The sequence below is a fragment of the Rosa rugosa genome, chromosome 5 (genome assembly GCF_958449725.1).
Source record: "Rosa rugosa chromosome 5, drRosRugo1.1, whole genome shotgun sequence".
In the NCBI taxonomy this organism is placed as follows: domain Eukaryota; kingdom Viridiplantae; phylum Streptophyta; class Magnoliopsida; order Rosales; family Rosaceae; genus Rosa; species Rosa rugosa.
In genome coordinates this window covers 19,730,091-19,757,305 of record NC_084824.1, presented here as the reverse complement: position 1 = coordinate 19,757,305, position 27,215 = coordinate 19,730,091, and the positions used below count along the sequence as shown (strand labels likewise).

The following is a 27,215-nucleotide window of genomic DNA, read 5'->3' as shown; positions in this document are numbered from 1 at the left end:
AATAACCCTTGAAAAATGGCATGAGAGACGTCATGTGACTTTTTTTATTGGAAAAATTCACCAGTAGACTAAAGTGATAGTCGGAGTTAAATTTGAGTGACTAAAGTGAGATTTTATAAACATAAGTGACCAAAATGTTAATCAAGCGAAAGTTGAGTGACTAAAATTATATTTTTTCCTAAATTATTCAACGATCTCGATAAATGTCAATGTGCTCGAGGAAATTTTCAGAAATTTTCATACAGTGAAATCCTCAATCTAAAAGTTGGGTAATAAAGTACACGACACGACGAGTTCTTGAGAATTTTCAGGGAATTTTTCGGACACCCGGAGTGTTTATAATGAATTTCCAAAGTTTGGAAATTATGGAAATTCATTTAAATAAAAAGAAACTATTGCGGTGCAATTCTAGCCGTTGATCTATCCACCGCTTCATCCTAGCCCTTGATTACAATATAAGTTGGGGCGTTTATATTCCTTGATCAGATCAATGATGGGAATAGTTCCAGAAAACACGAGAGAGAGAGAGACAGAGAGCTGGGAGCTCTGACCCGGACGCCACCGCGACCTGAGAAGGAAACCCGACCAGGGGGACGCCGTCCGGCCACCCCACGACGGCGCGCGGCCACCAGAGGCTTCGTCTCGGTGTCGTCTACGTCCCTGTGGTCCCAAATTTTACATGCAGCGACTGGGAACGGAGAATCGACGATCCAAAGCTTGAAGAACCTCCGGCGAGTTTCAACAAATTCCGGCGACTCCGGCCACTGTTTGGGGTGTATTTGGTATGGAAATGCATCCCCTCGTCATGCTCTACATGTTTATGTAATTAGTTTTCAAATTGGATCATGTTTTGACAACTTCGTTTCTGGGTTCTGCCGTGTTCTTCGACGCCGGCGACTTTTCCGGCATTTCTGGGCTCCGTTTCTTGCTCGGCTACGAGAAACTTGTTGAGCGGCTAGCATGGAAGTCAACAGTTCACCACCATTCCAGTTTCGACAGTGAGCTCGGGAAAGCTGAGTTTGGGTGATTGAAGTTGATTTCCGATTTCCCAAGGTATAATCCCGACCTTGAATCAAAGTTTGGTACTTGGTGATAATCGGATGTTAATGAACTGAGTTGGTTGAAATCGGATTACAGTCCCAAAAACATGTTTGCATAAGTAGGAAACTTGAGCTTATTGTTTTTTATGTACTTAGTATATTTGTTTCTCTGTATGACTATGACATTGTATAGTTCAATAATTATTATTTTTTGTTTACTTGGGAAAATAGTTAGCTTAGAAGTACATTCCATCTGATCTTGGTTGCCCCTGAGGATGCAGCGTCTGAAACTTCCACTACGGTTTCCCAAATCCATTTCCTATGGTTACAGAGCCTTCCACGATAAGACGCAGCTGGAGAATGTCGGGCCGCTGGCTTCAATCCTCAATTCCCGGGCAGTGGTTCGGTTCCGAGGTCCAGATACAGTTAAGTTCCTTCAGGGGCTGTTGACGAATGATGTAAGGAGGTTCGGTGAACCCTTGAGTGAGAAGACCTCAACATTGGTCACACCCAATTTATCCTCCGAGTCCATACCACCTATGTATGCCGCGCTATTAACGCCTCAGGGAAGATTCTTATATGATTTTGTCTTGTATGGCCTGCCTAGGCCGGATGCCAAGCTTAATAGGGCTGGGTCGGGACCTGGGGCAGACCCAGATGAGCCGTTGGAGGTCTTTGCTGACGTAGATGCTTCAGTCTTGGACGAACTCTTGAGCACCTTAAAGAAGTGAGTTTGTGTTCACTCTACAGCTGTGCTTTCACTTAATTAAACTACCTTTATTCGGGTTTTTTTTTCCATGCTTTGTGGTTTTCATTATTGCATATATATATCGTATGCATGATAAGTTGGAATGGCTATTCAGAGGTCATTTGTGTATCTGCAAAACTTGATTTGTTATACTGTAACCAAAAAAAGTCTGTTAAGAGGGTTTGTCATCAGTCTAATCTCTTCATTGTTAAGTTTTATTGAATTTCGCCTCATCCAATATGCTTAGAGCTAAATAATGATTACTTTTAGTACTGATTAAGTCATGCCCTATGCTTAGTACTATAGCTTAAATACTTTAGAAATATGATCCAAGCCAATTCACATTCGTTTGATGCTTCTGATTTATGAGCCTCATATGCTTCCCTATCTTTTGCAGATACCGTTTGAGGGCTAAGGTGGACATTGAGAATGTGGCAGACGAGTTACATTGCTGGCAGCGTTATGGGGGAAAGCTATCTGAGAAGGACTCCTCTGTAGAAGAACCAGAAGCTGCTAGTGTTGGCTGGGGTGCTGGTGTTGATCGCTTAGGCATGTCAACTTCACGTGGAGAGCCTTGTGGATGGCAGTGGTTTAAGGATCCGAGATTGGATTGCCTTGGTTTCAGGGGGATCTTCCCGTCTAATACAACACGTGAGCTTTGTAAACCTTGATGCTTTGTAGAGTTGATGTGTTTAAACTTTATAGCATCACAAGCTTGCTTATTGGCTAAGCTACTCTTTTTCCCTTTCATTACAGCACCTTTGGTTGAAGCTGACAAAGAAACAGATGAACAAAACTACCTTCTATGGAGAATAGAAAATGGTGTTGCAGAAGGATCAACCGAGATCCCTAAAGGTACATTTTTCACTTTCTGTTGAGGATATTCTTGATTTTCCAATAACTGCAAGATCTCTAACTTATTGTGCGAAATGCAAATATACTATCATTCTCAATTTGATTGCTAACTGTTTGGTCCATGTTCTGTGTCTCCTTGACATACTGTACCTGGGATTATTCTATTGTGTTTGAAATTGTCTAGCTAAGTTCGTCTTAACTACATATCGATATGTTGCTTGTTACCAGTTTCTGCTTCTACTTCTGTTTGCTATGCAGTCTGAATTTGTTATCATCATGATTAGGTGAGGCAATTCCTCTAGAATATAACCTGGTGGCTCTAAATGCAATTAGCTTTGACAAAGGGTGTTATGTGGGCCAAGAGCTTGTTGCTCGAACACACCACAGAGGGGTCATTCGCAAACGCCTGCTTCCTCTAAAATTTCTCAAGGATAGCGGAGAAGGTAATCAAACTTCCTGTAAAAAAATTCAAATTTTTATTTTGTCCGAATATCCTAGCCCTTACCTGTATATGTTATATGTTCTTCAGAAGCAGAGCAGAAGGTTGCCCCTGGCTCCGAGGTGATTGATAGTGTTTCTGACAAGAAAATTGGTACTGTCACAACTCAACTTGGATGTCGTGGACTTGGTGTCTTGCGTTTGGATGAAGCTTTTAAAGGATCAAGTACGCTAACCATACGAAGCCAGGACGATGTGAAGGTCGAGCCTATTAGACCCGATTGGTGGCCGCCTGAATGGTTGCAAGGACATCAGCGTCGAAGTGCAGCTGCTTAAAATTAGTCGCTTTGTATGGACTTCCTTGATCCTGCAAGTCGTTGTTGTGGTTCTAATACCTTCATTGATTTTGTTGAAAGAAAATAAGGGACATGTTGTCATGTTTCAAGAAAGATGATGTTGTATATTTAAGCTTACTCATCTTTAGAGCTTACAACAATGGAGTTTCGCTGTCGATATGCCACTAGTCAGTTGATTTCAACTCCTTTGTTGAGGTTGTTAATGTTCAGTGCTGTTAGTAGTTTGAGATAAAATGCTAGTTTGAAAACCCTGATTCTCTATTTTTGTATGTAACTTCATATGGCAGTTCCTTGTTCACTAAGCTTTTTGAATTCAGGCGACGTCAAATAAAGTGGTATCTGTACATTCTGATCAAACTAAGCCACTACCTTAACAGAAGCATGAAAAATTATCCCACATACAGTAGGAAAAATTTCTCCGTAGCTAGCAGATCACGATTCTATTAGTAATTATTTAAGCACAGTGATACATACAAATTAGGCCAAAGGAGCACCATCATCCACACCGATCCTGGTGCATCTTGCCAATTATGCGATTGCAAACGTTCTCAACCTTTTTCATCTGGTCCTCATATTCTTTGCATTCAGCAAGTCGGCCACCGGCAGGTCTTTGCAACCTCATCCTCATATTTCTTCTTGTCCGCTCGGTTGAGCTTTCTGAGACTAGGAATTTTTTCCTCCATGTCATGTGTATAGTCCATCAATGCAGCCTTAGCCTCCAATTTCTTCTTATTCTCCTCATCTTCAAACCTGTACTTTTTTGCCTCCTTGATCATCCTCGCAATTTCCATCTTAGATAGCCTGCCTTTGTTGTTATTGACGATTGTGATCTTGCTTTTCTTCTTCGTTGATTTGTCCTCGGCAGGGACAACCATAATGATGCCGTTGGCATCAATGTTAAAGCAAACGTTAAGCTCAGGCACTCCCTTTGGAGCACATTGGATGCCTTTGAGCTCAAATACACCTAACAATCTGTTCTCTTTGGCTATTATTGATTCACCCTCATACACAGGAAACTCTACACATTGTTGCCCACTTTTGACTGTTGTGAAGACACTCTCTTTCGTGGTGGGGATGGTAGTGTTACTTGGGACTACAACACTCATCTATACCAAGGGAAAGCGGAGTGACGTCCAACAAGAGTACGTTTTATCCCCAATTTCCTGATTTGTAGAAATTTTGTATTCAGCGTTAGAAATAATGTCAAGTAGCTACAAGGGAAGGGAAGAAAATATGTTGCTGATTAAAGAAATACAACAAATACACCATGCATTTGTCCAGAGAAAATCTATCAGAGAGAGTTACGAGGTGTGATGTTATCCCTTGTGTATAAAAAATAATCTCAAGGTAACATTACAGAGCCGTTTCTTATGCTAAAATACACGAAATACAAAATTGTTACAAGATTATCAACAGGTTAGAAATAAATGGACAACTTCTTATCTATCACATTTTGTAACATGTTACAGTGCTCCAACAATGTACTCAATTTATTATCTTCCTTGGTCTCTTTCCCAGCCACCACCAGTTCTCCGCCACCATTTTCTAGTCCCCTATTTACGTCAGGCACATCCTCTATATCATCGGTTAAGCATGTCTCATCATCCATAAAAACAACTGTGTTCGGAGTCTCAAGAATTGAACCATTTGGTGATGTCTCAGGAAGAGTTGGATCAGTTTCTTGCAAGGACTGACCTCTCTGAAACATTAGAGGGCTGCGGCAAACTTCAATGACTTCATCCAGAGTCGGCTGATTGAGATGATAAGCTGAAGGTTCACTATCTTCAAGCGTCAACTTACCCAGGTTTCCAAAAGTTGCATTGAGATGAGGGCATTCCAGGATATAAGCTGAAGAGAATGTCCCATTAGCCAAACCCATCAACCGCCAATTGAAGATTCGTCGAAAAATCATAGTCCATTTGGGCACAATGTAGCAGCATGAGTCGTGGCACTCAAGTCGACAACTTCTTTGTAGCATTACATATGCCTCCTTTATAGCAAGTTCAAGTCCCATCATCTTAGAATCCGCAAGGTATCTGATCAAGCCATTTTCAAGTTCAACTTTCAGGCTCTCAATCTCCTTCCTTGCATATGAACATCTGGGCAACCATGAAATAGTATCAGGAAAAGTGGGAAGTCTACAATTCCCCAGAGCTGACATTAGTGGTTCTATTTTTGCTACTGAGCTCCATCCTATGCTTGGCAAGCACCACTTCACCAGCCTGTGTTCTTCACTGTACTCCTCCAGCAAAGCAATTTCAGGGCAAGGGAAACTAGCAGGATTTGCTTGGGCAGCGGCAGCAATTTCCCTCTGTGACTGATCCAAAGCTTCATTGAAGGATAGGATACAGTTGTTTGGACCTACTTCATAATCTTTCATTTTCTCTAGTGCCTCCAATGAGGAATTCAAGTGGGTCAGAATCAATTCATGTGTTTTCACATGATGAAGAATGGGTTGAGGAGGTGATTCACTTGCAAGCCATCTGAGCCCCTCCCTCAGTCGGTTGTCACTATAGAACCCATCCAATTGCTCTCTTTTCTGGTTTTCAACAAGGGGAACAATCCGAAAGCTGCTTATTCGGGACTTATCCAAGTCATGGAGACCCATATTATCAACTATAATGGAGGAAGGATCTGCAATGTCATTCTTGAATGAACCAGCTAGGATCAGAAGAGGTAAGTAGGAACCATAAGGTACTGACATCAGAAGGTTATGGAGCTGGGCTTTTTGCAATTTCCAAGGGATGCTTTCTGATACAAGAAACAAAAGCGCACTCATGCCAGATACACACTCAATTAGATTATCACTATTTGCATCCTTAACTACAGACAAACAGCAGGTAAGGTCTGAACCAGATTGGCCTTGAACCCATTTCTTCCATATGGACACGCCAGGAGATGAAATTAAGAGATCTTCATGATCGTTTTTTGAAGGCATGATCTTTGAAAGCAACCAGGGTGCTGCTTCCAGGGCATGGTTCCTCTGCCAGTGTTCATCACCTTCTAGATCGTTCATCGGAGAACATACAACAACTTTCCAACATAGGCATCTAGCATCCGGATTTCTTGTGCTTAATGTATCTGCTATTACATCTGAAACATTAAGTCTGGACCAGGACTGGCCGTGCTTTTGATGTCTTTCTCTCAAAATAAGATCAATGTCAAAGTCACCAGACATGCGTGGTTGCTGCAAAATACAGCATTGAAAGATTTTAAAATCATCAATTAGATTTCACAACCAGTAATACATTAATTTCCAATAGGTTAAACCACTCGTAGGTAAAGAACCAAAAGTAAAAAATTGTACATAACAACAAACATGGAAGAATTATAACTAAACAAATTTTCAGGTTGAAAAAAGGAAGAAGGGGGACAATTGAAAACTTGTCCACTGATTTTTAGCTTTTACAGTACTCCGTAAAGATTGAAAGACCGAAGTGAACTGAGACCTTTTCACCTATACAAGAATGACAAGAGGACACTAAAATTGAGGCATCAAAAAAGAAGAAAATCACAATATAGTCTTCTTGTATGTGTGTGTGTGTATATATATATATAAAACAAGAAAACACATTGTCTTGTTAAGCTTCAATTTTTTTTTTAATTATTTTTTTTTTGGAGAAGAAGTTAAGCTATTTTCTTAAAATTACAAAGCAAACAAAAATTGGCATATCAATGTAGGCAGGTATATTAATTTCAAATTATTTGAAAAGGCTTACATCTCTCTTCAGTTGAATTGGTGGTCCCAGTGATAAAGAACTCAATGCAGCATTTGCTGCCAACTGCTTTTGCTCTCGCAGTTCCCTTAGCTTCATAGAACGCCGCCTCCATAACCTAATGAGAAAAGAAGTGGGAACGTCAAGGGATATAATAACAATGTTCTTAACATGCAGAAAAAAGTGAAACAACAAGATAAAGTACCTTAACATCAACTTCAGTTTTGCCTCGGCAATTTCCTCATGTTGATAATCTCCCATAACATCGTCATTTTCATTGTCCTCACAAAGATCTGTAGGTTCCTCATTTTCCAAGTTATTAGACACAATTTGGCCTACTGAATGTTCCGCATCGTAACTATATGTACCAACTGGAGATTGTGGAGATGTTTTTGATCCAATCTGCAATGGCGTTGCTTCCATGCCAAAATGCATGCTTTTCACTGGAGAGCTACTGTAAAGAGCATCTTTGTTGGGCTTCTCATTTAAACCAACTTTATCAGGCTGGGGTTTATATGATGAGAGATCCCACGGGGAAGGAGACACAGAAGCCATCTGACTATCATCTTCATGGCGTGGACCAAGAATTGGCATGTTAATCACCTGCTGCTTTTGTCTGATACCCTTTGGGGACGGAGCTATTGGTGTTTGAATCATATGCTGCTTTTGTCTGACATCCTTTTGGGGTGAAAAAATTGGTGTTGGAATTATTTTCTGCTTTTGTCTGACATCTTTTGGGGATGAAATGACTTCATAATTAGCCATTTCTTCATCAACTTCATGAATGGAGTTTGCTACTTCAATTGATAGCACATCATGGACAAGACTTCCCCTTTCACTATATGGAGCAGTTTTTGCTCCAAGCTTATTTGGTTTAGTCAGCTGAATTCCTTTTGAAGCTTCCGCAGGCAAGGATATGACTTGACCAGAAGCTAAAACATCCTCGATTATCCTTCTTGATTTTTTCATGTCAACAAGGTTAGAACACTTGGTAGGATATTCCTCATCACCATTTAGAAATGGACCTTCCTTTACCATATATGACTCTTTATTGTAAGACTTCATTTGAAATCCATGATACTCTGAAAGGCTTTCAATTTCCTCTTCCTAATTTCAAGCATCGAAGTGTAAGCATAAGAGAAGTAGAGAAGTTCCTCTTTCTGCAGAGGGTGCAAAATAGAATTCTCATCAAAGAAAATGAAGGTACCTCCATAGCTAGCCACTTGGCAACATCCGCAATAGGAAGACCTTGGTTATTCTGGAGCCCTGCTTGTAGAGAAGCAAGTGCCAGGGTTCTTAACTGGTCAAAACACAAAACGTTATTAGTTAGATGTACCAAATTTCGATCAGAAAATCTTAATATTTGCGCTAAATCAGAGACCCTATGGTCAAATCTAACTATCTCCCACTTGGTTTCAGATTTTGTTCTCTGGGCTCACATTGAGGGTCATTAGATTCCATACAAGCGAAGGAATGCCGTGAAGGAGGGGAGAGAAGAAAGCGCAGTTACCATTGAATACATGTATACATCAAGACACGCAATGGGCGTGCTTCAATTAACCAATACTCAAAGCTCAATCCAAGCTTCTATTGACCAAAGCATTTCATGTGAGTACAGTGTGTTTCATTTGAGACTACTTCCCTACTTTGAATTATAAAACTCCAAGCAAACACACTGTGCTGGCATAACCAAAACGCTTTGAAATTTGAATACTTAAAATCCAAGACAACAATAGAACCCCCCTAGGAAACCTTTTTTCTTTACTATGTAGCCCTGAAAATCTGTACAGGTTTAGTTTTATTTTAATTATCAGACCGTACAGGCTTAGTTGAAAATTAAAATTCACCTGCAAATAACAAAGCCCATAATTCTTCAAATAATAGCTGAAATTCAAAATTTCTCTACGCCCTAGACACACTAAGACACATTGGTCATAGTTTTGTTCACGTCATTTCTCTTGGATATCACATACATAACTAATCACATGCATATATATGTGATGTAAAGGAGCAAATTCTTTAATACTGTTCTTCAATCCTAGAATCACTGCAAATTGTCTACTACTTGCTGCCTTGGCAACTGAATTCATTGCTGATAGATAGAGCAAGTTTATAATTATTAATTATGAGGTCAGGATCCTAAAGGTAGTTGTAAATTGGAACACAAACCATAAGCAGCAGTTATTCATACCTTTGCAAAATGAGCATGCATTAGGCATGCTTGAAGATAAGTTGCTTTCCTTGCAAGTCGAAAGAAGGCAATAAAATTACCAGTTCTACAAGCTCTGCAAGACGAAATCAATTTAATATTTATATTGCAGTCAAAACCAAAACCAAAAATTGTATTCAATAAGAATACCTCGCTACATCACGTGCAAATAGCACCTCTGAAGTTTGTCTTATTTCTGGGGTCATCTTTGCAAGATCAAGTGAGAGCTCTGCAGGTTCAACCTGACAGGAAAACCTTATTTTCATAGATGGCACCAAAATGAAAATCTGTATGACAGTGATAACTCCAGATGACTCACCATATGCCCAGGATGTTTGTCCAGCTTGAGAAGCGCATAATAACCCCGAAACTCTTTTTCTGTAGGAATGCTTATTCCTTTCTTTCTGTGATCATCATACATTTGGAACAATTCTACTGATGTTTTATTCATCTGCTCAATATTAAGGTGAGCATCAAATCCTTCCGCAAACCCCTCTCCTTTTGAGTATTCACATAATTCATGCATGGCAATTATGTGAAGTCTTATCTGAAATAAAATACGTAATTATCAGCCATATTATTCAATCTTGAGATGATCTTTGGATATGTCACCAACCAGATGCATATCTTTGAAACAACAATTCAAGGAATAACTTGAGTTGCTGAGATAATTTACTTGAAACAGATAAATGGTTAAAGAGTTTATAAATTAGCAAGATTTGCACTCCACTTTCAGAATTGCACTTCACTTTTAACTACCTAAAAGTGAAGTGCACGTGGTAAACCATGTTTAAGAGAGGTGCTAAAACCTCTCCAAATAAATTGTCCAAACAAAAACCAGATAAGAATATAAAAGTAGTAATATTTAATAAGCGTTCAAATACAGCGTGAAACTAGAAACTGTGACGAATCTGAGAAAACCATAAGCAACAAGAAAAAGAATCATAGAAGTTCTAAACTACCATTTATTCCCACCTAATCATATACCTCATCATATAAACAAACTCTCAAAGTCATGTTCATGATAAATGATTATGTAATTATGTAAATAAAAAAGATAAATCGTGCAAACAGGAAAAAAGTTCAGAAGATTCACCATTTGCTCCAACATATTAATAGCCTCTTGGTTAAAAATGTGTTGCATTCTTAGGTCCATTCGGATCGCCCGCATTCTATCCCACAAGAAGTTATATATGCTAAGAAACCTATCGCTATAAGGTGTATCAAGCAACTTGAGCAAATAATCCATTGTCTTCTGCAGGATCGGCATCGGTCTTATCAAGTTTGCATCCCGCTCAGCTGTCCTGTTATACTGTACAAATTCATATTAGCATCTATCATTCTTGATGTTAAAAATGGATTAATTTCTAGGGGACAAAAGGGAATGGCCTCATTCATGTGTAATATATACCTTTTTAACAGCAAGGGACATGCTGGTTTGATTTCTATCCCCATCCACACGCTCATGCCGATCAAGATCCCCTTTCCTTTCTCGCTCCGCCCTTTCTGAATCTGAAATTAAGGAAAAATCTTGGTCAGATTGAAGGATTCCAAGTCTTATACTCTTTGAGCATAAACGAGGAAAACCAAAAAATAGAAGTTACTAAAAATAAAATGGATAACCCCAATTAGCTTTTCTCATAGGAAATAAGTTTATAGTAAATAGTATACAAAGACAAGGAGATGGCAAGGAATCCATGTACACCGAGAGAAAACATGCAAAATCAAAGAAAAATAGTAGATTACTGATCATATAACTATCTCAAAGTTTCATACAACACTTCCACCATTTCTCTGAATTGTAGTGATGCTAATATATTGTTGATATTTCCTCAACTATGGACCATTAAAATTTTCATAGCACTAATATCTAGTATCTTGGCTGAAGGGCGTACCTGGACACATATCTGGGCATACACCAATAATGATACCAGACGATTCTACACCTTCACACTCGGATAAGGCATTGCCATCAGTAACATCCCTAGCCAATTGAGTAGAACTATATGCAACTGATCTGTTCCTCTCAACATTAGATTGTTCATTTCTAGTCGCAGAAACCCCCCGCTCTACAATATCAATACCACTTTGTGGACTTTTACTTAATTCAACCTTGAAGCGGGCTAATCGCTTTGCTTTGGCTTGCATTTCTCTGAAAAATTACATCAGGAACAAGATTAGAAAATCTCAAACTTTGAGTAAGCATGTAAGAATATAACTAATGCCCCCTAAAATTTACCGTTCAGTACCATCTTGAGTGGCATATGAGTTTCCCTTGAAGACTTGATCATCAGGAAGTAAAGGAGGCGACCTCATTCTTTTGGCAACCGGTATGGCGGTCAAATTGTTTGCAGCAGCTTCAGAAAAAGTATTGTTTGAAGACTGCAAAGACTGTTGATGAACCCGAGAATCACGAGTACTGAAAACTGCACTTGAAGTAGCATTTGACCCAATAGGAGATACAGAAGGCCTGAAAGGGAAGCAGATACCAGGCTCAGTGGCTAACTCAGATCTCTTCTCCCTTGTTTTGGATATGCTAATGCCATTAAGAAAAGTCACATTTTTTTTTAAGTGGATCCAATTAGAGTTCTCACTTCCCAAACCTGAAGCTAGCTGCTGTAACAAAAACCCCTCTTAGTTAATTTCTACATGATTGCATTGACAAATGCCCTTTTATACAAGAAACAGATGCTAAGAACTCCTTTACTTTCTCTGCTTGGGCATTTAGAAATACACCTTCTTTGCCCCTTTTTGGCTTCCCAGCAATACAAAAGCTCACCCCCAATGTAACTTAGGAATCTTAGGTATCTCCAAATATTATGTTATTATAAACTTTATAGTCATTCTGACGAAAATAAGAACTGTCATGGATAACTTCATTAAAGGATTGTAGAAGTAGGAACCTAGTTCGTTTCAGGACTTGAACATCATCATAGTTGACCGGAGTTCTTCTACCAGAGTCAAAAGTGCTGACAGAAGGTGATACTCGAGATGGTTCTTGATAAGCCTGCAATCTGGCATGATCATCTATCAACTTCGGCGAACTATTCAGTCCAGAAGAGGAAAATGCATGCCTGTATAGCAAACAACAGCATATTACAACAGAAATCACTACAGATAAAATGGGGGGAGGAGAATAAAGTTAAAACTGTCTATAGATTGAAGCTATGTAGAAATGTGACACAGAAACAGCAACCACGCGAGCAGTATTAATGGAAGAAACATGCACTTCAGGAAAAACTGTTCAAAATAGAGTTTTATATTTTATGATGATTCCATAACAATGTACAGACACGAAAAGACATAAAAAGATCATTATATTTGAAGATAGTGTAGTCCACATATAATATGCTCACATCAAGCCTAAACCAAAGATTTAGTTTCCAAGTACCAACAGAAGATCAAGAGTGTGAAATAATTAGATCGCTTGACACACACAGAAACACAGAGTAGTACTTAGAACCTACCTTTCAACTCCACCAGAACGATCAAAGTCCTCAACAGGATGATGGTTATAGGAGCCTGAGGGAGGTGATCGTGTTCTTGAAGTAACCAAGGGACTGCACATATTTACAAGAAAATCTGAGCAGCTATTGGATTTAAAAAAAAATGAAAGCATCAAACACAGTTTAACTTAGAACCCACCCTTCAACTCCACCAAAACGATCCAAATCCTCAACAGGATGATAGTTATAAGATGCCGAGGGAGGTGACCGTGTTCTTGGAGGAACTACATGACTGCACATATGTAGAAGCAAATCTGAGCGGTGATTGCATTAAGCAAATTAGAGCAGGACCTTTGAAGATGTAACATACTGTAGCGCAACTATTATGCACTTGAATCAAAGTCTCGACCGAAAAGACACAGTTTCCAAGTACCATACATGGTGGTAGTGTTATGAAAGCACCCAATAGAATATCTCTATGCAGACGATTGATAGTGTAGAAGTCACTAGCTCATTTGAGACTCACAAACAGAGTTGAACATAGATCTCAGAACTTACCCTTCAACTGCACCAACATGATTGAAATCCTCAACAGGCTGATAATTATATGAAATCGAGGCAGGTGATTGCGTTCTTGGAGAAACTACGTGACTGCACTTAGTTGTTGGAACAAGAAAGTTAAAGCAGAACTAAGAAGGCAAAAACTCAAAGATATAGTTCAGGAGCTTATGTTCATGGAAAAGTTTTAAAAGAAGTTGAAAAAGAAAATTCTTCTTCTATTGTGATGTTTCATCATAATTGCCTACATGATCACAAGAAGGTAGAAAGTACATATTATGAATGAACAGACAGAACAAAATTCATCGTTAAAATTCAAACCACCGGGCCAAATCAAAGATTGAAGTCATAATACAGTTGTAGATTCACAGTTAAATAAGCATAGTGGACAGATGGAGCAAAATACATGGAAAAAATCAGAAAATACAGAGAAAAAAAAGTAACATATTGCTGTGTCATTAATACTATACAATAGAAAGACCATACCTTCTAGGAACACTTTGAGTGGAATTTCTTATATTTACATCTCTTGATAATAAGGGAGGGGATCTGGTGCCTCGCGTGTCTTGGAATCTGGCAACCTTGGCTGTAACACTAGTTCCAGAATTACGAGAAACAACAAATGATGTGACGGCAGATGGCCTTTGATGAACCTTGGTATCATTATTTTTTAACAAGGGTCTCTGCCCACCATTCCAACTAGGAAGAGATTCAGGGGACCTGGCAGAAAACAATAGTTACCAATACGAGTTATGACAATTACTAAGCATGAAGACCTGAACATGCAATAGTAAATAAACGTAGATATGGTAACAAAGACCAATAATAAAGTACCTTGACCTCACAAACTATTCCACAGACTGCCTATTAAGGGCCTGGGAATATGATGTAGACAGATACTTATTTATCTGAGTAAAAACAAAAAACATCTAAACAGTGATTTTGAGGTGTTTGATGTTTGAAAAAAAGTGCACAAACAAGGTAGTCAAAAGCCAAAAGGCAATCTTAAGGTGCCTGAGGTGCTGAGTGCCACAAAGGCACTTGCCAAAGTCAAGAAAGATATGTTAATTGATGTCTGTGTCCAAAACTGAAAGCAAAATTAGTATTAATATGTATAAATACAGATGTGATTGCAACTAAAAGCGAATTAACAACCCGAGATTCTAGATCTAATTTCAGAAATCATCCCATAGGACGTTCAATGATTTCTTTTTCCCTTCAAAGTAAAAGATCCCATTTGTCAACATCTCCTGCTGGCTCACCACTTCAACCAATGTATCTCCTTAAATAAAAAATAAAAGCCGAACAACCTTGTACATTAGTAGACCAAATATGTGCACATACACATATAGCCCTTAGGTTCTAATCTACAGGAACCTTAGTAACTACAAATATGAATTGGGCAAATGTCTTGGGTGCTCAGACCTTTTCTCCAGCACAGAAAAATCACAAAATCAGGAGTGCAAGAGACACTCATTGGTTTTCTTTCCTCATCTCACTCTACACCTTTTTCTAATACACTGAAAATAATGACCGCAAGAGATGAAAGAAATCACATCTAGGAATACATTCCCACAATTCCGAGCATAATTTGGGAAGTTACAACACTAAATTCTCGAAAACAATGTACTCAGCACAGGTATTAACATTGGTTCTTATGCCTAACAAGGAACATCTGTAAACAAGAAAAAATATTGCAGCACCAGATAAACTCTGATCTCCACAAAACAAAACGAATCCGTGGGACCGATAGCAATGGCATCAAAAACCATATATACAACATGAAAAAACACGGAATAACTGTATTGACAAAGAGTTGTCTTTACCTTTGCACTCCCGCCGATCGATACGAAGGAGTTCCACCGGGATGAGAACTTTGAAATGCCAAATGCGGTTGCCCTAGAGCTTCAGGTCCACTGTGATTCAAAAGAAAACTGTCAATCTTGCACCCAAACCCAATCAACTACACATAAACCACAAAAACGCAAACCCCAATGCTCAACCACAGCCTAACTCAGCTTCGAAAAGTAACCTTAAACCCAAAATTGCAGTAAGCAAACAGATTCAATAGGCTCTCAATCAGAATGAGAATCAACAAGTATCTAATACGGGCGCAAATTCAATATCTGAAATTCTAAAGGAGGAGGAGAAAATACAAAGATTGAGACTTTGAGAGAGGATCGAACCTGGAAGGAGATCGCAGAGGGGCAGAGTAGGGAAAAGGAGGGGTAGTCGGAGAAGGTGAAGGAGGGCGGCGACCGGAAGTGCCGAATTGAACTGGAATGGGTGATTTTTCGGCAGGTCCGGTGGGTCCTGCCTGACTGGAGAAGCTTGAGAACATCTGTTACTTGCTCTCTGCTCTGCTCTTTCTGTTTCAACTTTCTCGAGAGAGAGTTGAGCTTTGGAAGCTGAAAAGTTTCAAAAACTCCAAGACGAGGGCTTTAAACGCTGTCGTTTGCCCCGAATTAGGGATTCAAACGAGTCGGGTCGGATATGTCGTTGTTTTATCGGGTATTCGATTGTACCCGATAAAAAACCATCTTTAGTTCAAGGGTCCTTGACCCAAAGCACCAAAATAAGAAAAAATTATCTCACTTACCCCAGCAACAGTTTTTTGTTCCCACTTACACAATATGACCATTTTGCCCTCAACACAATTACGGAATTACAGCTGCTGCCACTCTGTCTCCAGACGACTCTCTCTCTCTCTCTCTCTCTCTCTCTCTCTCTCTCTCTCTCTCTCTCTCTCTCTCTCTCTCTCTCTCTCTCCAGACGCTGGTTCTCTCTCTCTCTCTCTCTCTCCCCCCGTCGCTCCACTCTTAGTCAACGACGTTCTCACCGGCGACGAAGTTACCGATAGCGACGGCGATCGGAACCTCCAAATCCAGATCGAGACTCCTCGCCGGCGACCGGAGCCTCCAAATCCAGATCAAGACTCTCTCATCCTTCTCAACCCGACGCCTCCGATTCCAATCGACAAGGCCTAGCCTTGATTCCGGACCCGAAGACAATTTTGGTGACTGGCAACAGAGGAAGATGATCCACATCGCCGGAAGACGATTTTGGTGACCGGATGCCGATGCTCCAGAGCTCTGTCCCCGATTCGTCGTCAGGGTCAACGTCATCATTTGAGATTGGAGAGCCCGGACGTCTCCGACGCTCAACTCAGCTCTCCGGCGCTCGACTCAAGCCGGTGGCAGTGGAGAATGATAATCCGGGTGCCCAGAGCTTTTCTCTGGGTGCCCAAATCAATTTTTTTTTTTTTTTTTTTCTGTTGGTAAAATGGGGCACAGGGCCCAGAATGAGATAAAAATGAAAAAAAGAAAACACCTCTATTGGGGTAATAGAGGTCTTGTTAAAGGTCTATTGCCTCCTAATAGACGTCTATTGGGGGGCAATAGACGTTTTGAATTGATGTAATCTCCTTGTTTTTTTTTTGTAATCAAAGTTTTATTTGTCTAAATTTAAGGAGATTAGTTCTCATTCTGGCGACTGAAAGTCTTATTGGGGGGTAATAGACGTCTATTGGGGAGCAATACACGGCTGATAGTCGTCTATTGGGGGGCAATACACGGCTGATAGTCGTCTATTGGGGGGCAATAGACGTCTATTAGGGGGCAATAGACTATTGGGGCAATATACGTCTATTGGGGAGCAATAGAGGTCTATTGCCCCTCTATTGGGGGGCAATAGATGTCTATTGGGGGCAATAAACCTTTCCGGTGAGGTTTTTAGAAAAGTCCGGTGGGCGTTGGCCGGTGACCGGAATCCGGCGACCGGTGGCCGGAATCCGGCGAAAGTTGGCCGGAATCCGGCGACCGGTGACCGGAATCTGGCGGCCAGTGACCGGAATCCGGCGGCCGGTGACCGGGCTCCGGCAAAGTCCCCTATGGTTTCTCTCTCTTCTATTTTCTCTCACTCTCTCTCTAAGTAACAAAGGTGAGGGTAAAATGGTATTAAAAAAAAAATAAAAACAAAAAAAAAATCTTAATGGGGTATTAGGGAAGACCTCCTTAGAGTGTTTTGGGTAAGAGGGAATTAAAAAAACTTAATGGGGTAAGTGGGAAAAAAATATCTAGAAATAGGGTAAATGGACAAAAACCCTTTTTTCAAATCAAGATAGGAATGGGCAACGATGTGTATGTATTCTTTTTGAGAGCAACACAAACACTGACAATTTAGTTACTACGCATGATTTAATTTGTTGATACTTTAGTTTACTAATGTACCGATTTAATCAAGAGGGTGCGGTGCGGTTATTGTCATCCTACTAACTACTTTATTCACCCTCCAAGTTTTTGATTTATTAAAATACTAAAATATCCTTATATGAAATTACAATAAGGGACAATGTCTAATTAAAAATTATAATTAGTTTTTCTTATTACCCTTACATAATACGTACTTAAACTCCATTCTTAATTAATCTTTTCATTCATCGTTAAATCCGGTGAGACTGATCGATTAAGACTTCATGAGGTTGATTGACTGAGAGAGACGAGAAGGAAGCCAAAAACAACTGAGAGAGACGCGGGAGAAGCCAAATAGAAAAAGAATTCGAGTTAAACCCTACATTGGAAAAGGGTATTTTGAGTACTGCAAATGGATAAAAAAAATATATATATATGTGTAGGGTGATAAGAGAATGTACGGTGAACAAAGTAGTTAGTAAGGTGACGATAGCCGCACCCTTTAATCAATCATTTAGACTGATTTCAATTTTGCACAAATTCTTAAATAATAAGAGAAGGAACGAACGTAAATAGAGAAAGTAGCTTTCTCACAGTAGCCATACTACGCGGACAAGTTGCTCTGTGACCGGCAGGGAACAACAAAGACTTAAAGTTTTTTTTTTTTTTTTTTCGGATATGTAAGAACTTGAAGTTTGATAATGAGAAATTCATGACTCATTCCTAAAAATAATCGATATTACTGGTTTTTTTTTTTTTAATTCAAAGCATGTAGCTTTCTTTAAATTAAGGTAAACGGTCACGATTAAATTGTATAGCATCCATTATAATCACCGGAGCTTAACCAATCCACTAGGGGCCGGGTCTATTGGGGACCTTTTCCAAATTTGAACTCAAACTGTTGACATATAGTACACAACACTAAAACTCTTTCATCAAAATTTTATAAATAAATAAAACCTACAATTGATCCAATGGCCGTCACGTTCTAGGATATCCACAGCCTAACTAGAATTTAAGCATCGATCTGTACGTTCAACTCTTAGATCATGGAATATTATTGGCCGCAAGGAATGCCGATGAAGATGATTACATGGTTTAGTATTTGTTTTGGCCACAAACAAGAACATGTTTGGTACATGATCATGACAAGATGTGGTGTTCCAAATGATCGATCCCATGTGATTGGTTTTGCAACACGCTGCCGCGGTCCTTGGCTCCCAATTGTTGGAATGTTTGTTATAATGGTGATTTCTCGTATGGTAAGATTTGTAGGATCCCGGAGTACAAAAGGCAACTACTTATCATAGTACGTAGGGACTACAAATGAGGCGCACCATGTAAAAATGAACACAGGATCCTAGAGAAATAGACCCTCTTTATGGAATGCCACGAATGTTACTCTTATTATTTAGATCATTTAGGGAATGCCACGAATGTGCGGGCTGTGGTGGTAGAGATCGATGAAAGGGAGATCGAATAGGATCAAGAGACCAGGATAGAGAACTCAAATCAATTAGGGAACTAAATAACCAAGAGGTTTAGACCCTTGTTCATCCTTTCACCACCAAAACTTTGCAAGGATGGAATTAATATATTTTTACACAAAAGGGTTGGAAGAGAATATCTACAGCTCATTGAGAAGTGGGGATGGCTACAGTCACCGACTTATTGACCAACCAGAGAGAGATCGAGTAGAACACCAGAATGTAAACCGGCCCCTCACTTTCCTACCAACTCTTCCAAGGATGTAGGAAATCTCCCCCATATGAGTTTATTCTTCATTTCGTCCAAGGGTTTAAGTTTCAACTACGTACTTGAAATTAAGTCCTCCATTCCCCGCGCGCACATACACATTACACACACATATATAAGGCTAGGATATCCCACAATTGCATGCATCTGTCAACTTGCACAGAAGCCACACATGCAGACTACTTCCTTAAATGCTCCAACTTGTAGCCATCAAAGCATTCAAATATTCCCTAATCTAAGCAATTAGCGGTGATCAAGTTCAATTTTAATAACCCTTAACAACGGTGAGGCTCTTTATTTTTCTCATGCCCCCTCTTTTTTCTTGCTTCTGATAAAGCAGATGAGAAAGAAAAATGCTCCAGCAAAGATGTGTAGTCTTTATTCTATATTGTCCTTATACATATGCATACATAGAAACACATCATTCCATAAGTTTTGATTAACTAAATATATAGCATACTAATCTTGTCCGGATGCCATTGCTTCGATTGATGTCGTTAACTGAATACAAGATCTTCTAGTCTCTCCATGCAGTCTCCTTATGCTATATCTTAATAGGGCAGAATGTTTTAGCGTATCGACTGTGAGCCTAGGGACCCTGTATTTATATGATCATATGTCTTAAAGTCCTAACCCATTGAGGATACAATTATAAGACACGACTTTACGTACGACCAAGTAACCTTAATAGCATATCTTCAGGATTACATAAATCCTTTATTTGTTAGGTCTCCAACCAATATATTATATCACATAAATAATATATTGTAACCGAATAATCATTATTATATTCCTACCTATTTAATCATAGGGAAATGATAGAAAAGGTCACCTAGTTTCCCACTTGATAAAAAGGTCCATAATGAATTGTTAGTAATATTAATTTAGTCCCTATAAATAATAAGGTGATGTTAAAAAAGGTCAGTTTTTTATTTTTTTGATTCCCATTCTACCCTTAAAGCCAACTCTCTCTCTCTACCTTCAGTATCTTCTTCTCCTCTGCACAGAGACAGACCTCGAGAGAGTGTGAATGGCGAAGAACACACTACTAGCTATTTGGCCTATGGCCATAGCAGCATTGGGTACTAGCAACCATCGGTGGCTTTTATTAAGCCAATGGGGACGGTTGGTATTGTTTAGTGGCAAATATTATGATAAGTCACCAATATCAGAGTTTAACAGCATGTGAGCGACGGACAAATTCACAATCCGTCCCAATGTGGTGCTACTCCTCCAAATAGGGCTATACAGCCGTGGCAATAACAAGCATTTGTCAGAGACTCAGATGGATTCGGATCTGAGCAAGCTTTGTATCGGCAGGAATTCATGGGAGACGTCGGAGGACAATCTGAAGGAGTACTTCGGCAACTACCGCAACGTTTTGCAGACGGTGGTTATGAGAGACAGGATCACTCAAAGGCCCAGAGGTTTTGGGTTTGTGGTCTTTGTCGATCCTGCTGTTCTTTAACTTGATCTTTTGGTGAAAGGTATGGCTTATCGGATCGGCTACAGAAAGCACAAGTACTGCTTAGGTACGTCACCGATTTCTCCGATTATCAATATTATTGAGTAATCTTGAATTAAAGTACCGAATGTCTAACTTATTATGGATTGTTTTTCTGAAATGAAAGTTTTGATAATCGGTAGTTTTCAGAAATTGTGCCAATTGGTGTTTTCGGTTTCCGCTGCGGAGTTAATCTGTTGCTCTATGTTTATATGTTTAGTTAGAATTACATTTCTGTGATTGATTGGCTTATTTTGCTTTTTTGGCTCAAATTGACAAGGAAATCGTCTGAAGTTTCGATTTTTATTATATTGACAGATAATTTGAAGGATTTGCTGAGGTTCTTGAGGCGCGATGATCCGCAGAACCAGGATGTTTTCAAGGAAGTATGCAAGTGGAATATTGTATCTAAGGATTTGATACCTATTATTGAGCACTGCCAAGATGATCGTAGCTTGGTTTTAAATGCAGGCAAGTTCTTGTAATGTGCTTACCAAGTCAAGTTACTTCCGAATGGCATTGTTTAATTATTCATTTATTTTGAAATTTGCAGTGAAGGTTCTGGTGTTCTTAACTATGCCAGTTGAGCCTACAGCAAATGACATTTTACAACAAATTGAATTTCTATGGGAGTTGAAGTCTTCAATTATGTCTAGTGACATTGTTGTGGTTATAGTATCGCTTCAATTACGTCTTCAAGTTTTTTTCTTCGTTGTTAATTAAAATAGTGTAACAAGTGCAAATTGAATTAACATTTTTCCTTTTCTTTCTTTATATTCCTAACTAGTTATGCAATAGGTAATTGCTGTTTTCTGATGTTAAGCTAGAGTTTTTATTATATTCTTCTTTAATGCCAGCTATGCCTTTAGGGTTGGTTCTAAGGAAGTTGTCAAGGGAAGACCTACTGCTGCTTCTTGTAATACCCTACAGCGTGCTACCGAAACCTCCCCGATTCGAACCAGACATTGATCTAGAAGTCCGGCTCTCTTAAAATGTCACTAGGTCACTAGGTTATGCAATAGGTAAAATGTCACAATAACTTGGCCGGTGACATAGCCAGTGACATGTGATTAACAGTGACTTGGCTATTAACTTGTGACTTGGCTACTGACAGTTACTTGGTTAGTGACATGGTCAGTTACTTAGTTAGTGACATGGTCAGTTACTTGGTTACTTGGTTGTGACTTGGCTACTGACAGTTACTTGGTTAGTGACATGGTCAGTTACTTGGTTAGTGACATGTGATTAACAGTGACTTGGCTATTAACTTGTGACTTGGCTACTGACAGTTACTTGGTTAGTGACATGGTCAGTTACTTGGTTAGTGACATGTGATTAACAGTGACTTGGCTATTAACTTGTGACTTGGCTACTGACAGTTACTTGGTTAGTGACATGGTCAATTACTTGGTTAGTGACATGTGATTAACAGTGACTTGGCTACTGACAGTTACTTGGTTAGTGACATGGTCAGTTACTTGGTTAGTGACATGTGATTAACAATGACTTGGCTACTAACAGTTACTTGGTTAGTGACATGGTCAGTTACTTGGTTAGTGAAATGTGATTAATAGTGACTTGGCTATCAACTTGGCTACTGACAGTTACTTGGTTAGTGACATGGTCAGTTACTTGGTTAGTGACATGTGATTAACAGTGACTTGGTTTGGTTAGTGAAATGTGATTAACAGTGACTTGGCTATCAACTTGGCTACTGACAGTTACTTGGTTAGTGACATGGTCAGTTACTTGGTTAGTGACATGTGATTAACAGTGCTTGGTTAGTCACTGTTAATCACATGTCACTAACTAAGTAACTGACCATGTCACTGACAATGTCACTAACCAAGTAACTGTCAGTAGCCAACTCTTAAAATGATCCATCAGATTATTACAAATTCATCTTCAACAAATTATTATGCAATCATCTTCAGCAGACATTTTCTATGTCGGGAATGGGGTGTAACAAGACAAACGAGATTGTGTACTGATACAAGAGGAGCAAGACAAGGCCTATGTCATCTCATGTAGCATATTAGGACAGATAATCTGTTGAAGCATGGTTCATAGTTTACTCGCATCAATCCAATATTCAGCAAGGTTCCATCACTGGTTCTTCACCTCTTCCAATCCAATATTCAGCAAGGTTCCATCATTGGTTCTTCACCTCTTCAATGAAGCATGTCCAGTGTCACCTAAATGCTTATGTAATTGATTCCTGCATCAGAAAAACAATCCACATCCAACTAATTAACATCTACACCAGAAAACTAAAACTAATTAACAAATGAACCAAACAAGTTGCTACAAAGTGAACCAAACTTGTGGCTATGCTAGTTGGACTTATCTGAAATTTCAAGCACGGATAGTGCAAACAATGTTCGAAACATCAAATTCGAAATCAAATCAGCAGATAGTTGAAGAAACAGAACTTCATATTATTAGCAACAAATTCAAATGCTACATGGAAGAACCATAATTTTCCTTTTTAAGAAGATTGCTTCAACTTCTCCTCTCACCAGCCCTCTTTCATAACTTTGAAAACCCTTGCTCTATGTACTTGCAGCTTCCACACGAGGTGCGATAAAAATCTACAACTAAAGAATTGTTTTTTTTTTTTTGGCCGTATCAAGAATTTTGAAGAACTCCTCATCAGATAAAATTCTCTAACACATTCAACTGGACACAGATCATCATCTTCATCAGACAATTCTCCTTGATTTTCATCAGCCACTCTGATCTTCTTAATAAACGAAATCCAGAGCTAAACTTTGAAACTTCCCAACCTGTAATTCTGATGCTAGGGCATAATCCAACATGTGTTCTCTCAGGAAATGAGATAGGAATTTCATATGGACTTTTTATGATTGGTTTTGATCCAAAATTGAATAAGGCCTCGGCCTTGCTATAAAGAACATTCTGTCTATGCATGAGAGCAAATGGCAAACCTCCAAAACAACGATTATCACAGATAATCTCTTTTTAGATTCTGGACAATGCTTTGCCAGATGAGCTATTGATCTTCTATTTCTTTACTTTCTGTCATCTTCCACTGGTAGAGTATGCAAAAACAGAAACATTAGGGCCTTTTGTTACAAAATTAGACAACATTCAAGCAGAATCCAAAGTGAACCTAGTTTCTACTATTCAATGATTTGGGAAATCTGCATCTTTAGAATAATCACACAAAGTAAAAAAAGGCCTTAGATATATTTATCAAAGTTTGCAGTTTTTATACAAATAAATGCAACATTCTCATCTACAAATCAGGAATGATGAATCTGCATGTAATCTCCAAGAAGCAACAACTACCAAATGCTTGTCACGAGGTTTGCAGTAATTAAAGGTCTAGATTCATGGACCAATTGACCGTTTGAGAATTAAGAAACAATATTGAACTATCAACTCTGCCTCATTCTAAATGTGTTGAACTTATCAAGTCAAGTATCATGTATTTGCACCAAGTTTTGCATTTTGTGACCTGCTGAATCCACATTAAGGACGATTTCAGAACATTAGGGAGCATCACTATTCTTAATAATTTAAAGGCTGTATGAAATGAACCTGGAAAAAGAGACACCAGTGCTTCACTGAATAACAACATTGGATATTGTAAAGAAAAAAACCATACATAGTCTAAGTTGGCATGCTACTACATTGGTCTTATGCAAATTTCAAGGATAAAGGATATCAAATCAGACCATATACTATAAGTTATATTACGAATTTTTAATAAGAGATAATTACATTCCTATTACGAGAATGAGGTCCATCTGCTATCCCAAATTTATCAAACTATGTATTCAATGCAAAACAAACCATATGCCCACCTTCCATCCAGATTTTTCTTCTCGATTAGAACATTAATTCCTTCTGTAGCCCCCCAGTTCCTCTTACAGGAAGCAAACCCCAGTTTTTTTTTTTTTTGAAAGGAACCCCAGTTTCTATTACATGCAAAGGTTAAAGTGAGAAACAATAAAAGAGCCAAAAAAAAAAAAAAAAAAGATATTCTAAGTGCACAAGGAGCTACCAGTTTCCATAACATTAAATGAACACCGTGGCAAATTTGTACCTTCCCATGACATGTGGAACTTCCTAATTCCTAAAGTTATAATTCGTTTGAAAAGACGAATAAGTATGGACATCATGCCTTGAGATGGTCAACTTTTACAGTCACAGAAGCAATAACATCGCTCATTTTACCAATCTTTGTCTCAAAAATAATATACTTATATGTTTTATCCATGTGTGCGCATTACATGTGTACATGCAATCTAGGAGCGCATATTGCATAATAATAGGTTCAGTATAGATACATATTTTCATCAGTTCATTTTAAAAATCGGCAAACAAGAAACATAACTGTGAAATTAGCTAGAAAGTAAATTAACATCACATTATACTGGGAAAGGTATGGCGGATCAAAGAAGCGAGCAAAAGAACAAGAACAAAGAGTCTGGAGGGAATAAAAACACAAAAACACAGTTTGCAACTCTCTCAGGCTAGTAACAATCGAAAGGGCTAGCTAATTAAACAAGCTCAGAGGGTTTTCTCTTTGTCATTGATGTTATGAAGCGTACTATATCCCTGTATCCAATGCATCAGTCTCGCACCCAAAATAAATGGCTTCATGCCATTAGAAAAAAAAGTTCCCTTCCAAGAATCAGGTAACCATCGAAGTCCAAACAAGTTGGTTTTCTGATTCTTCCCTAATTGAAACACTTTGAACCTGGTGGTCTCTAGTTCCTCCTCATATTGCCGGAGTTCGCCTTCTAGCGATGCCGAAAATCTGTCCACCGAAGTCTTGAGATCACCCAAAGTCTTGAGATCACGCCGGCGGTGCGTTAAGTGAAATCTCAAAATGTCAATTTTCATGTTCAAACTCCTTATTCCTTTGTAGAAACTTGAGTAGTGATTGCCCATCTCCTGCAACGTCACCTCGTTCAAGTTCTCAGCTTCCAGTAAAGCTAATTTTTTTGAATTGTAGGCTTTAATATTCTCCAGTTGTGTGCCTGCCAAATCCGCCAGCACAGAAATATCAATATCCTCATCAAATAATTTTTCTGTGGAGTGGAGTGAAGGTATTAAGTAGTGTTGACACTTTTCTATTCCCTCCGATTCTGTCTTCATCGTTGTCATCCACAGAAAACAGAGGAACAAAATGCCTTCAGGGTTGAGCTCATCATAAAGATTGAAAAGGCGAGCTTTTAGAGTCTCCACGGCCTTCAATTTCTCTTGATCAAGTTCATCAGATTCGGAAACACGAAACTTTTCCATCCCCTTCACAAATTTGATTTCTTCTAACTCAACGTAGTTGTCGACAACGACCTTCCGTTCAACTGCTTTCAAATACTTAACCGGCACCTCCAAAAGCTCAGAATATTGGTCACCATAATTTCCAGGATTTTCATGATGGTCAACACCACCGGAACGAGTCGTATTCTTGTCTTTCTTCCCCATTAATTGTTGATCGATGTTACTTGAATACAATCAACCCTTATATATATATATATATATATATATATATATATATATATATATATATATATATCGTTAATCTCTCTTTGAACACCATCCAGAATAGAATCCTTGTCTATGTAAACCTAGGAGTTTTAGTTCAAATAACAAGGCGAAAGGCGAAAGAGGTTGATCTTGTTCCTACTTCCCCTTGAAGGCCAGGTAAACCCCAATCATCATCGGTCCAAGCCCAATTCAACTCCCCAAACGCTTTGGAGTTTTTCTTAATTTAGTGTATATGTACGTGTGTCAAATGTGAAACCTTCAATTATTAGATAGTTGGCACCATAAAAGAAAGAGAAAAGTTCAGCTACCGTCCCCAAACTATTCTGCCAAGGCCAATTTAATACTCGAACTCTCAAAAGTATAAATGTGATACCCAAAGACCTAAATTGGCATCAACGTGATACTTCCGTCCAAAATTTCTGACGGCGTCGTTTGTTTGCTGACGTGGCAAGCACGTGGGTAAAAAAAAAAAAGGGCAAAATCGACTTTTTAATCTTTTTTTGTTAATTTTTCATTTTATTTTTTTGAGAAAATTTCAGCTACCGTTTCCAAACTATGGTGCTAAGGCCAATCTGATACCCGAACTCTCAAAAGTATCAATGTGATACCCAAAGACGTATTTTGACATCAACGTGATACTTCCGTCAAAAATCTCTAACGGCGCTATCTGTTTACTGACGTGGCAAGCACGTGGGCCCTTAAAAAAGTGAAATGACCAATTTACCCTTCTTTTTTTTGTTAATTCTTTTTTTTTTCTTTTCATTTATTTTTCTTCTTCTTGTTCTTGTTCTTCTGGGATATTGTTCTAGCCAAACCGCCGCAAGCTCCGCTCCTTCTCCTCCACCCAAGAATCAAAGAAAAATGGCTTATGCTTCTT

The 27,215-nt window shown here is 38.9% G+C and overlaps 3 protein-coding genes and 1 pseudogene across 4 annotated transcripts; 2 read left to right on the top strand and 2 right to left on the bottom strand.

The window, feature by feature from the left end:
• The first annotated feature begins 501 nt into the window (after positions 1 to 501).
• Positions 502 to 3,735, top strand: LOC133710196 (putative transferase At4g12130, mitochondrial). Its single transcript, XM_062136209.1, has 6 exons — positions 502 to 1,053; positions 1,272 to 1,767; positions 2,186 to 2,439; positions 2,545 to 2,643; positions 2,928 to 3,086; positions 3,173 to 3,735. The coding sequence occupies exons 2-6, from the start codon at positions 1,316 to 1,318 to the stop codon at positions 3,415 to 3,417; spliced, it is 1,209 nt and encodes a 402-aa protein (XP_061992193.1). The 5' UTR covers positions 502 to 1,053; positions 1,272 to 1,315; the 3' UTR covers positions 3,418 to 3,735.
• A 113-nt stretch (positions 3,736 to 3,848) lies between these two features.
• On the bottom strand, positions 3,849 to 4,574 carry LOC133710197 (heat shock cognate 70 kDa protein-like; annotated as a pseudogene).
• A 115-nt stretch (positions 4,575 to 4,689) lies between these two features.
• Positions 4,690 to 15,782, bottom strand: LOC133707978 (SAC3 family protein B). Of its 2 annotated transcripts, XM_062133433.1 has the most exons (18): positions 15,553 to 15,782; positions 15,193 to 15,282; positions 13,853 to 14,086; positions 13,367 to 13,459; positions 13,008 to 13,100; positions 12,830 to 12,922; positions 12,266 to 12,436; positions 11,602 to 11,832; positions 11,258 to 11,514; positions 10,774 to 10,874; positions 10,459 to 10,674; positions 9,682 to 9,909; positions 9,513 to 9,604; positions 9,345 to 9,438; positions 8,361 to 8,453; positions 7,359 to 8,260; positions 7,157 to 7,271; positions 4,690 to 6,624 (listed from the first exon to the last, which is right to left on the bottom strand). In XM_062133433.1, the coding sequence occupies exons 1-18, from the start codon at positions 15,705 to 15,707 to the stop codon at positions 4,855 to 4,857; spliced, it is 5,028 nt and encodes a 1,675-aa protein (XP_061989417.1). In that variant the 5' UTR covers positions 15,708 to 15,782; the 3' UTR covers positions 4,690 to 4,854. The 2 variants fall into 2 exon arrangements, with proteins under 2 accessions (XP_061989417.1, XP_061989418.1); XM_062133434.1 differs by lacking the exons at positions 15,193 to 15,282; positions 15,553 to 15,782 and having other exon boundaries at positions 13,008 to 13,122; positions 13,853 to 13,993.
• A 4,812-nt stretch (positions 15,783 to 20,594) lies between these two features.
• Positions 20,595 to 21,797, top strand: LOC133712817 (uncharacterized). The gene is made up of 3 exons (XM_062138925.1): positions 20,595 to 20,843; positions 21,134 to 21,286; positions 21,369 to 21,797. The coding sequence occupies exons 1-3, from the start codon at positions 20,801 to 20,803 to the stop codon at positions 21,536 to 21,538; spliced, it is 366 nt and encodes a 121-aa protein (XP_061994909.1). The 5' UTR covers positions 20,595 to 20,800; the 3' UTR covers positions 21,539 to 21,797.
• The last annotated feature ends 5,418 nt before the right edge of the window (positions 21,798 to 27,215 follow it).

Coding starts and splice junctions, on each gene's coding strand:
- LOC133710196 (XM_062136209.1), top strand. CDS start 1,316: ATGCAGCGTCTGAAACTTCCACTACGGTTTCCCAAATCCATTTCCTAT. Junction 1,768..2,185: donor CTCTTGAGCACCTTAAAGAA/GTGAGTTTGTGT, acceptor TATCTTTTGCAG/ATACCGTTTGAGGGCTAAGG. Junction 3,087..3,172: donor TCTCAAGGATAGCGGAGAAG/GTAATCAAACTT, acceptor TATGTTCTTCAG/AAGCAGAGCAGAAGGTTGCC.
- LOC133707978 (XM_062133433.1), bottom strand. CDS start 15,707: ATGTTCTCAAGCTTCTCCAGTCAGGCAGGACCCACCGGACCTGCCGAA. Junction 12,437..12,829: donor CGTTCTGGTGGAGTTGAAAG/GTAGGTTCTAAG, acceptor TTTGCTATACAG/GCATGCATTTTCCTCTTCTG. Junction 9,910..10,458: donor TTAATATGTTGGAGCAAATG/GTGAATCTTCTG, acceptor ATTTTATTTCAG/ATAAGACTTCACATAATTGC.
- LOC133712817 (XM_062138925.1), top strand. CDS start 20,801: ATGGCTTATCGGATCGGCTACAGAAAGCACAAGTACTGCTTAG. Junction 20,844..21,133: donor AAAGCACAAGTACTGCTTAG/GTACGTCACCGA, acceptor TTATATTGACAG/ATAATTTGAAGGATTTGCTG. Junction 21,287..21,368: donor TAGCTTGGTTTTAAATGCAG/GCAAGTTCTTGT, acceptor TGAAATTTGCAG/TGAAGGTTCTGGTGTTCTTA.